At 37.0% G+C, this 12422-nt stretch overlaps 1 protein-coding gene across 1 annotated transcript; it reads right to left on the bottom strand.

Annotated features, from left to right (window-relative positions):
- Window positions 1–5464: 5464 nt before the first annotated feature.
- Window positions 5465–6409, bottom strand: OR5I1 (olfactory receptor family 5 subfamily I member 1). The gene has a single exon (XM_040495828.1). The coding sequence runs from the start codon at window positions 6407–6409 to the stop codon at window positions 5465–5467; it is 945 nt and encodes a 314-aa protein (XP_040351762.1).
- Between the last annotated feature and the right edge of the window lie 6013 nt (window positions 6410–12422).

Raw genomic sequence — 12422 nt, 5'->3', positions numbered from 1 at the left:
TTAGAAACAATGAGCATATCACACACTAATCACAATGAAAATAATTATATTCCTGATCCCGGGGTGAGTTGTCTTCAGTGTTTGCTAGGACAAGGAGTAAGAATTATTGACTTTTTTCAGGAAATGTATTATTGCTTTGCCAAAATACTCATTACCTGTTTGTGGAGTGGTCTGATGCGAAGGAGGAGTCTCTTAACCAAAGAAAAGGGCAAAAAAAAAAAAAAAAAAAAAAAAAAAGAAGTTAACACATACATTTGCATGTCTTTGGATTTTGAATGGACTTTTATATTAAAAAATGAAAGTAAGATGAAGAATGATAAACGCTTCTGAGTGATACAGGTTCTCTTCCTTGTGTGTGTATTTATGTGTGTGTCATGCATTTGCATGTGTATATATGTCTCTCTCGTACATAAGAATAGAAAGTGGACAATGGATTTGCTCTTTAGACTGAAGTAAATATGGCATGTGGTTCACATGGAGATGTGTTTGTGTATGTTGTTATTTGTAAAGTGGTGCCTACATTATTTTTAAGTAAAACCAAAAAAAAAAAAAACCTGCTTAAATTCATGTATATACTTACCCAGCAATAAAAGTAATAGAAGCTTTCCTGTAAACTAACATCCAAGTAAAATAATTAAAAAGTTATATTGTGAATACTAAGCTCAGACAGGTTCAGTTTTGAGAAGAAAATATTTTTGTCCATTAAACTGCAGAGTTTATTTCATTGAGTAAGCAGGCAAAAGATGCTTTAAAAAAAACTTTTTTTCTTAAAAGTTTAAGTTTTTAACCCTATATTCTTTAAATTACAACCTAAAAGCCTACCTGAGATGAGCAGGTCTTTGGTGGTTGAACAATAGGCAGCGGGCATTTTATTTTAGCAGGTGCATTTGGGACTTAAATCTGTAGCTACTGCCCTTAGGCTTTGATGTTAGGCAAACATATCATTAATTATATTCCTGGTTCTGTATATTCCCTCTGTGAATTCGGAAACAACTGTAGCAAAGGCTGAACTTTAATGCTTCACTACTGTTACCAAGTTGATCTCTGCCAGGAAGAAAACGCCAAATTATTTTTATAGTATGCTTCAGCTTCTCAGAATTTGCATCATTCTTCTCCAGTCAAAGAGGAAATCTAATAAAACCCAAGTAAACCCCTCCTTAATCATTTCTAGCTCCTTTTGATTGTTCATTTTTTTCTTCCATATTTGAAATATTCTCCTTCCCACTGTATTGAGGCATATTAGCATAATTTGATAACATTTTCTTTTTATTGAAATACAATTGATCGTTGTAAAATTCACCCTTTCAAAGAATGCAGTTCTTTGGTTTTTAACACGTTTTCAAGGCTGTTCAGCCATCACCACTATCTAACGCCAGACCTGTGAGAAACCCATACCTGTTCATTGCCACAGCCCTTGCCCTCTCTCCCAGCTCCCAGAACCACCAATCCACTTTCCACTCTGCCCACTCCGGACATCTCAAATAAACAACATCGACTGTGTTGTGTCGAAATGGGCTTCTTTCCTCCAGCCTAATGTTTTTAAGGATCATCCATGTTGGTGCGTGATTCAGAATTTTGTTTCGTTTTATGACTGAATAATACTTCACTGTCTGGATATAATACATTAGTTGATTCATTCATCAGTTGGATGCACTTTATGGATATAATACATTGGTTGATTCATTCATAAGTTGGATGGACATTTTGGGTTGTTTCCGCATTTTGGCTATTGCGAACAACGATGCTAAAAATATTCTTGTCCATGGTACTTGGCTTGCCGGGCTGCTTTCCTCAGGGAGCCTGGTCTTCTTCCCATCCCCTGACCACATGCAAGTCACCATTTCATTGACTTTAGGACTCCATCACATTCTCTACACTTAGTACATTCTTTACTAAATTCTGTTCCTTTTATTCATATGAAAATTCATCTACTACATTTGAGATTCAGGAGTAAGACCAGTGTTTGTATTTGTGTTCTAAACTATCTAGTATAGGGATTTGCAAAAGTCATGGCTTTCTAAATATTTATTGTTGGGTGTTTCTGGCTATTTAAAATGGAAGGTGAAGTGAAAATATTAGTAATATACTAGATTTGGGTTGGGGGATTTTTTCTATTAATATACCTGCTATGTACAAAGATAATGCATCTAAGGAAATTCACATAGATGCTGATAATTCTAAAAAAGCAGAGAAAAAGATGTAGCCCTTCTCTTATTATTCCTAATGGTCCATTAACAAAAACTTTGCTTCCCTCCTTTGGTCTTTGTTTAAAAAGAAAAAAAGTAATTCTTCCAACAGGTAACACAAATTAGTTCCATTGAACCAAATGCCAAGACAGCTATCTGGTCACTTAAGACCCTCATGCTCCTTAGTGAACAGGCAAAAGGGGGTTCTCTACCAGTTGGGGTGATTGTTCCTGAATATAAAGGGAACATGTGATGTTTACTATAGAGCTAAGGTAGCAGGGAGTGTTCCTGGAATGCATGAGAGCCTCCGGGGCACCTTTTAGAATGCTCAAATCCATTATTAGAATGTTGATAGAAAACCATAACGGCCCCAAATAGAACTAGCAATGATATCTATACTTGAGGGATATAGGTTTGGGCCACTTTACAAGGCAAGAAAGCAAGACAACGGGGTGCTTGTTGAAGTTAAGGGGAATTCGGAGGAGGTTGCAGAGAAAAGGAAATTCTATGTTTGAACGATGATCATGTGGCCAGCAATGAAAGCAACACTGTAGGAGTTATGATTGTGTTTTCCTTTTGTTTTGAGGTAAATGTGTTAACTAGTATTCACACCTCACCTATTCCCCTACTTCCTTCCATAAGATAGTGTGAGAAGGTTTAGACTTCTATCTCAAAATTTTCACAAGTTATAGGCTGTCAAAGGTGTGTGACTTAGCTAGAAGAACCCTAGGTCACCCCGGTAAGGATAAAATGGCACATGAAACTTTGTGTAGCCTCTTTTTTCTTTCAGTTGTATGAGTGAATCTGTTAAAAGCAAGCATGTATTTGCTGTTGTCTTATTTGAAAGATGGATGTGATTATAAGAAAGTCCCTGAATGGCATGCTGAAAAGGAGTGGATTATTTGGGATCTTGCCGTCAGTGTGTCTATAGATGCATTTTCTAAATTGTTTCAATGCTGTTTCAGGTTGGAATTGGTACAAAATAGGAATTTACATGAGGGTTGGGCATAAATCTCCTGTTTCCATAATGTTTACAGTGGGTCAAGCAGCTTCAGTAATAGCACAAGGACCACATAGACTTCAGCAAAAACCACAGAGGAAGGCTTAGCTAAATGGGTTGCCATGGAAAGTTTGACCATTCCGGGCCTGAAATATAAATTCAGGCCTTGCTGACTATCATACAGTCTTGGGGATTTAGCAGGTGGCCTATGGGTAATGAAATACTGTATGTTACCAGTAGGAAAAGCAGTGTAGGCCATCTAGAAAGCTCAGCAATTAACAGCAGCTCTGGGGACCTTGAAAACATACTGATACCCTGTATTTTTAGTTATTCCTTTACTTGGAAACAGTTAAATTTTCTCATAAGTGGCATAATGTTTGGTGATATAACTGTTGAGCACCAAAACATAGTGATGTAGGAAAAATAAGATTTTCACAGGCATCTGGATATGTAATATTGCGCTGTAGACATATCACTAATAGATACTTGCGTATGTCTGTTTTAAGTAAGCTCTATGTCCAGCATGGAACCCAACGTGGGACCCGAGATCCTCATGACCCTGAGATCAAGACCTGAGCTATGATCAAGAGTCAGACACTTAACTGACTGAGTCACCCAGGTGCCCCAGATATTTGCATATGTTAAGTGTTTAGTGAACATGAAAAGCCGTTGAGATATACTTATCTAATACTGCTTTTTGTGATTCTCTATAGCCTTGGCCAAGTAATCCTTGGCTATGGAAATATAAACTTAATATTAGAGTATGGTGGTGGGTATGTAGCTGTGAGTGACTGTGCTCTCTTTTTAGCAAATAAAACAACAGACATGCTCAAGAGAAGCATTGTTGGTCAGAAATCTAAAGAAACGATTCTTAGAGGAATTTAAAACAGAATGATTTGGGCTGGATCTTGTGGACTTTCACAACAAAGAGTACATGGGTTTAAATGTACTTATAAACTTTAATACTTCTGAGTCAAAGCTTATAAATATTTATTATGTAGAGAAAAAATAATAAAAATAAAAAACAGAAAAAAAAACACATCAGCTACTGAAATACATTTTGCATGATACATGCCTCCAATTTCAGCCTTCAAACATCCCACCAGGGCATATGGGTTGATCTCCCAAGAGGATACAGGTGATATATATTGGAGAGCCAATTCTGTTTTTGAGAAGACAGAGAAAGATGTTCCTTCCATACCTCTAGTAATACTTTGGTGTATAAAAAAGAAAAATATAGGAAGACAAAATGTTTGCCTTGCAGTTAACCTGTATTCTTCAAAGTGCTACTTAGAAAAAATTTTCAAATTGCTTTGGAGTAGAATGGGGGTAGATTAACAGCATATTATTGAACTGAACTTAAGAAAGTGTACTTGATTTTGTACTAATGCTTCTATGACATCCCTGCCTCTCACCATCTCATCATACAGTGTACATTTGAATTAATGTTAGCTATAATACAAATATTTATAATTAACACCTGTAAAGTACTGAAAAATTACAGGTGTTATTCACAGCATTTGCTCAGTTATTCATCCAACAATCACTGACATGCATACTTTATTCTCCCCATTTTTCAGATAAGTTAACAGGCATAGAAAATGAATGAACTTGGGGCACCTGGGTGGCTCAGTTGGTTAGGCCCCCTGCTCTTGACTTTGGCTGAGGTCATGATCTCATGGTTGGTGAGTTTGAGCCCCACATCAGGCTTTGCACTGGCAGCACAAGCCTTCTTGGGGTCTCTCTCTCTCTCCCTCTCTCTCTCTGCCCTTTCCCTACTCAGACTTTCTCTGTCTCTCTCAAAATAAATAAATAAACTTAAAAAAAAAGAAAATGAAGTAACTTGTTCAAAATGCCTCTCACTAGCCAAGTACAGCGCTTCCATACGAACCAATAGAATCTGGCCTCCTTCTTCATCCAGTAATCTATCATATAAATGAGATATATTACAGACACACATGCGCACACACTCACTTTTCTTAGGTATTTACTATATCCCTTAAGACAGCCTGATAAAACACATTTTAGTATTATTTTTTAGTATTTTAGTATTTTAGTATTAACTCCAGGCTAGCGATCATTGAACAGTAGTCTATTCTTTAGCAGCAATTCTGAAACTTCTAAATGTTTTCTTACATCGTGGGTTATGACTTGAATTTGACTGTATGAAAAACAAATGTTTGATAAAAATCCCTTGTGTATCTGCTGATACATGTGTTGCAGTTTCCCAGTTAGAGTTTGTAACTGGGGATTTAGGTGAATCTCCGAACTTTATAGCTCACGAGGCATCTACCTTTAATCGTACAGCTCTCTTAGCGGCATCTTTGACATCTTTATTTCTCAAACTATAAATCAATGGATTCAGCACTGGGATGATGATGGTGTAGAACACGGAGATAATTTTATCAGTGTTAGGAGAATATAGATAGCTGGGCCGTGAGTAAATGAAGAGGAGAGTCCCCTGATAGATGGCCACTGAAGTCAGGTGAGAGGCACATGTGGAAAAGGTTTTCTTCCTCCCACTGGAAGAACGGATCTTTAAGACTGAGCGAAGGATGAAAAAGTAGGAGATGATGATGACGATGAAACAGATAATTTCCACTGAGCTGCCATATGTAGAGAGAAGCCACTCATTAACTGATGTGTCTGTGCAGGATAACTTAAGCAGTGGGGGGAGGTCACAGAAAAAATGATTAATGACATTTTTATCACAGTATTTCAGAATAAATGCAAAGGACGTATGAACCAGGGAACTCAGGTTGCCTCCAATGTAGGACAAGACAATCAACCATATACAGATGTCCCGAGACATCACAACCATATACAGTAAAGGGTTACAGATGGCGACGTAGCGATCGTATGCCATGGCAGCCAAGATAAAGGATTCCGTATCAGCAAAAGCACAGAAAAAATAAAACTGGAGGGCACAGCCATAATAAGAGATAGATTTGTTCTCTGAGAGGAAATTGATGAGCATTTTGGGAACAATGACTGAGGAGTAACAGAGGTCTGCAAAGGATAAGTTGCTAAGGAAAAAATACATGGGGGTTTGAAGGTGAGAATCAGTCCTGATTAATATCATCAGTCCAATGTTCCCTGTTAAAATCATACCATACAGTGTCAGAAACATGAGGAATAGGACAATCTGCAGTTCAGGGCGGGTCGGAAACCCTAAAAGAATAAACTCAGTCACCAAAGTGTAGTTTCCATCTATCAATTCCATATTCTGTGTTGTTTTCTTTCTACAGGAATTCTAATGTCCTAAAATGGTATATCGATGGAAAGAGAAAAACAGATGAAATTACAAGGTTATTTTATTGTTTCCATGAACAAAGAAACAAACAAGCAAATAAAGAACCAAACCCAAACTCCCTTTCAAAAATAAACTCTGAGAAATAGATTTCAGGATTTAGTAGCTGTCAGATTCCATGGTTGCTAGTTTTATCTTATTTGCTTGATTATTGACGAGTTCTTCCATTGGATAGTTGGCTTCTGCATGCAAGGATCTGGTTTTGCTTACTTTTTTTGTACTCAAGGATAGCACAATAGCTGGTGTAGAGGGTTAAGGAAGTAATGGATTAATGGACTAATGATGATATGAAGAGGAGAAAAATATCCAGGGGTGCCTGGGTGGCTCAGTCGGTTAAGCAGCTGACTTCAGCTCAGGTCATGATCTCGCGGTCTGTAAGTTTGAGCCCCGCGTCGGGCTCTGTGCTGACAGCTCAGAGCCTGAAGCCTGTTTCGGATTCTGTGTCTCCCTCTCTCTGACCCTCCCCCATTCGTGCTCTGTCTCTCTCTGTCTCAAAAATAAATAAAGGTTAAAAAAAATTAAAAAAAAAAGAAAAATATCCATATTCTTAAACATCAATTTGACTTTAGAGTCTGCCTTACAATGATAACTGTAGACCAATTTGCCTTTTCTGTCCAGGATTTAATAGACAGGGGCATGCTATACTGTTGAGAGAGCAGATACAGTGGTGTTATGAAACATATGCTGGTTAATTTTTCTAATGTAAAGTCAAAATGATAATAATGAAATGGGGGGAAAATGCCAATAAACATCACTTCTGAGTATATTTTTGACAAGAAAGAGTTTAGGGTAATTCCGCAAATCCCATCAAGATACTAAACCAAATGATTAAACAAATCATTTCTTAAGCTTTGGCATTTATTAGAATACTTGGCTTCTAGAAAAGGTCTGATGAATATTAGCTGACTAACTGGATAAAGTGGGGAAAGAATTTAGTTGTAGGTTGATTTCTAATTAAATAATATTATACTATATGGCCTTCTCACGCATTATATGTTCCGTGCAAGCAAAAACAGTCACCTCCCTTTTATTTTTATGCTAGCCTAATTCAGGGTGCTGCGTCTAAAAATTATGTCAATACTTGCTTCTGGGGTCTCTGAATTTTTCCAGAAGTAGATAAAAATAAACCCGAACTTGAAGTACAAAAAGTTTTATCTTAATCTTAGAGTGTGTATTTGAAAATATATAAAAGAAGCAAGCAGTTTTCGGTGAACTATGGTAGTGTTACCAAAAAGGGAACAAAATTGTTTTGTATTGTTTTCTCACTTATGTAAAACATATTCTATCAGTGACAATGGTGTGAGCTTCATTTGTTTAGGTCATCGAATCATTCAAACACCCTAAGACACAGGCACGGAGAAGCCTGAGAGAGACTGAAGGGTTAATATACTGTCATGTTATTACCTCAGAGTGTGAATGAGATGAAGGACTATAATGGGATAATGATTAATATATTCTTTTGTCTGTTTTCAAATTCATCAAGCTATATGGAAAGGGTAAGATTTTATTTCAGGGTTGGAAAGAATTTGATTAGAATCTCATATTGGCCCCATGTGGGCTGTGACCTAGTGCAATTATCTATATCTATATCTATATCTATATCTATATCTATATCTATCTATATCTATATCATCTATACTGTAAAGATGACAAGTATATCACAAGGTTGTTGCATGTATTAGAAAAATTTGTCCGACTCTGAATCTATCATCATCATCATCTATCTATCTATCATTTATCTGCTTATTTACCTTTCTATGTAGTCACAGTTTAGAGAGACTGACACATGGTATATAAAGAGCAGAGATTAGTGTTAATTTCTCTATTGTTCTCTTCCATCCTTGGCTTATGAGCAGTGCCAGGTGGCAAAGTCTTACTAGTAACGACTATCATTTATATAATGGTTACTACATGCAATGCAATAGTCTAAACACTTTATATATAATTGGTCACACAAACCATTTACTAACAAAATCACAATGCAGTTACCCTCACTGCGGTCTTTCTTTTGCAGGTGAGGAAGCTAAGGCACATGTGATCAGGCCTTGACAGGTAAGATGTGATGGAAACAAGATTGGATCCCAAGCTTCTGACTCCCAAGCCTTGGCTCTCTACAGAGCTGCATACTTTGTTTTAAAATCATTTTTTGTAATGTTTATTTATTTTTGAGAGAGAGAGAGAGAGAGAAGGCTTGAGTGAGAGCAGGAGACACAGAATCAGAAGCCGGATCCAGGCTCTGAGCTGTCAGCACAGATCCCGACAGGGGGATCAAACTGACGAATTGTGGAATCAAGACCTGAGCCAAAGTCGAACCCTTAACCAACTCAGACACCCAGGCGCCCCTCTACAAAGCTGCATTCTTATTAATTCCATATTTTGGATAAGAACACTGAGGTTTAGAGTAATACACCATGTCATTCAGCTACTCATTTATAGGCGTAGCTCAAGTCTGGGTGTGTCCCAAGCCAAAGCTCATGGCAGCCACCATGAAGGTGGTTGGAATATTAAGGGGGGTGGCCACTGTAAGACAGGCTGAGGTGCCGAGAGTTGCTGAAAAGGGGAATAAATTCTCACATGTTTACAGAAAAAGCAGGGCATATGTTTTGAGACCTTCTAATTGGTCATCCTTTCCATTAAAAAAAAAAAAAAAGAGAACAGCATGAATGAGGGTAAAGGTAGGAAAAGATAGTGAAAGTTAGATTCTTGCTTCAAAAGGTAACGAGCACAAAGATTGAATCAAAATACTGTGATTCACTAAATTATTCCCAAATCTATAACAAAACTATCTTGGTATAGAAAATAAATTTATTCAGGGGCTCCTAGGTAGCTCAGTCAGTTAAGTGAGCTAAATCAACTTTTGATTTAGGTTTAGGTCATTATCTCACAGTTCATGTGATCAAGCTTGGTGCTGACAGTACAGGGCCTGTTGGGATTCTCTCTCTCTCCTTCTCTTTCTGCCCCTCCCCCACTTGCTCTCTCTCTCTCCAAAGGAATAAACATTAAAAAAAAAAAAAAAGAAAAGAAATTAATTCAATCTATCAGGTAGCAGCCAAGCTTCTGTTCTCTTATCGGTAACAAAAAAGCTTATTTAAACCAAAAAGTGTTTTAGATGCCTGGAGAAGCTATATAAGCAATAAGGGCCCAAGATACATTACGTAATAGATTACCTTGTGGGTCTAACACTAATGGATGAATGTGGTCTCTGAACCATTTAGACGCAATTCTGTGGTTCTTGCTCTCAGAGACTCAAAAGCCTGTCTTTTCTCTATTAAAGCACAGAAACCACTTACCAAGGAAGGAACTGTTTTCCAATAACCTGCATCGATAATTTTTCCAGAAGCACCAATGACTTTTACATGCATTCTCATGTCATTGGGGACCTCATAAATGAAGGATTCCAAATGTGCTCATTTCCAAGGGGCACCTAGAGAATAATTAACAAGTCATTGCCATTGCGAGTCATGTTTCTAAAAACCCATGGGTAGTTATAACAGATATTCTGGTAATGTTAATTTGAATAGGCGGTTTTTACTCTCAGTTATATTGGGGTTGTTTGTACTGACACTTGGAATCCCAAAGCATCCTCTATTGTGGAGGTTCTTTGGAAATAATTCAAATATTTGTGAATGTTAACTATAACCATTTAATTTTTTTTTCAAAAACCCCATGGAAGCTCAAACATTGTTGCTTATTATCAGTGCTGAAAACTGATAATTATCTTTCTCCTGTCATCAGAAGCTGAGCACAGTAGAGGTTTCTGTAGATCTTGGTAGATGGAAGGACTCCTAGATGAGTATCTTGTGCTGAAAGCATCAAAAATGACATAACCATTCCAGTTAGGAAGTGCAAGCTTTCATCAGCTAATTAGTCTTACATACAGAGTATCTGACAGTTTTACTAAAACAATGATATTTAAGGGCTAGTCGTAGTTAGTGGAGCTCCACTAATTATATTATAAACTACATTTTTTTTTCACAGTATAAAATGGGTTTATAAATGACTCCTACATTTGCGGAATCTTTAAGGGAATCTTGTCAAAACTTGTATCCAAGGCCAAGATCTACTTCTTATTCAGGACTGAAAAATGGTCACACAACTTCAGTTTAATTGCTTATAAGGGCCAGAGTTTCACATTTTCAATTCACTGTGGATCTTCTAACAGTTAAAAATTTCTCCATTATAATGAACTCAGATCTGAATTTATTTTTCCTCTTTGTTTGCAGTGTGATCCTCCTATCTATATGTAAACCATACTGAAATTATTTTGTGATTGGGGACAGTTTAGTGGCAGGTGCGATGGACTGTGGAATAACAATTTAAGCAAAAATGGAAGTCATTTTAGCATAATATGGTCATACTGAGAATTTAAAAATGTAAAAAAATACTGTAAAAAAATAAAAATTGAAAAAAAATTACTGTGATAATAATGATGGTAATGAAAAACATTGAGAAATGTTTTAAAATTGTAATAAAATTTTTGAGGAATCTTCATACTGTTTTCCAAAGTAGCTGCACCAGTTTGCATTCCCACCAACAGTGCAAAATGGTTCCCTTTCTCCACATCATCACCAATAGCTGTTGTTGCCTGAGTTGTTAATGTTAGCCATTCTGACAGGTGTGAGGTCGTATCTCATTGTGGTTCTGATTTGTATTTCTCTGAGGATGAGTGATGCTGAGCATCTTTTCATGTATCTGTTAACCATCTGGAAATAGAACTACCCTACAACCCAGCAATTGCACTATTAGGTATTTATCCAAAGGATACAAAACTGCTGATTCAAAGGGGCACATGCACTGCAATGTTTATAACAATGCAATATTTGGCTATCAATAATAACCAAATTATGGAAAGAGCCCAAATGTCCATCAACAGATGAATGGATAAACAAGATATGGTACACACACACACACACACACACACACTCAATGGAATACTACTTGACATCCAAAAAGAATGAAAATCTTGCCATTTGCAACAATGTGGTTGGAGCTAGGGTGTATTATGTTAAAGGAAACAAGTCAGGCAGAGAAAGACAAATATATGATTTCACTCATCAACAGATAAACATATGGGAAGGGAAGGAAAAATAAGATAAAAAGAGAGAAGGAGGCAAGCCATAAGACACTCTTAAATACAGAGAACAAGCTGAGGGTTGCTGGAGGGGTGTTGGATGGGGGCGGGGAATGAGTTAAATTGATGCTGGACATTAAGGAGGGCACTTTCATCCCTTAAAAGCTAAAAACACCCATTATCTTTCCCTATTCCTACATTTCCAAGAGTGATAACATAACACCAATTGAGTGATCTATTTGAACCTATAGGCAGAGGTCCAAGCCTTTAAGATTGTTATAACATGTAGCAGTAGCACTGCTTCTGTAGCAAACATTTGGAATCTCTCCATAATTCCTGGGATTTTGCACCATTCTTTATTATGATTCTAAATGTCCTTGCCATCGTATTCAGGAGAGATAGAAGGCAAGATGGGATGAGGGGAGTCTTTCTAATAAAGATAAGCTAATTGTACTCATTATTCAAGTGCTCTAGGAAAACACTTAAGCAAATGATTGCAGTTGAAATTTAACTTTTTCACATCAGATCAGCTGATATAGAGCAAGTATGATATTGGCTGTTACTTTTAACTTTTTAAGATGCTATAACTGAGCTGCAATCTCAAATGGAGGCCACGGCGGCAAGGATGGATGAGGCAGAGCAGAGAATCAGTGATATAGAGGACTTACTAATGGAGAATAATGAAGCAGAAAAAAAAAGAGACTAAGGCAAAAGAGCATGATTTAAGAATTAGAGAAATCAATGACTCAATAAAAAGGAACAACATCAGAATCATAGGGGTCCCAGAAGATGAAGAGAAGGAAAAAGGTGGAGAAGAGTTATGGGAGCAAATCATAGCAGAAAACTTTCTTAACC

This window comes from Herpailurus yagouaroundi, unplaced genomic scaffold, assembly GCF_014898765.1.
Source record: "Herpailurus yagouaroundi ecotype Mexico unplaced genomic scaffold, PumYag 187, whole genome shotgun sequence".
In the NCBI taxonomy this organism is placed as follows: domain Eukaryota; kingdom Metazoa; phylum Chordata; class Mammalia; order Carnivora; family Felidae; genus Herpailurus; species Herpailurus yagouaroundi.
The sequence above is the reverse complement of the archived record's forward strand: the minus strand, read 5'-3'. Positions and strand labels throughout refer to the sequence as shown.

Excerpts from the sequence above, each read along its gene's own strand:
- OR5I1 (XM_040495828.1), bottom strand. The coding sequence starts at position 6,409 with ATGGAATTGATAGATGGAAACTACACTTTGGTGACTGAGTTTATTCTT.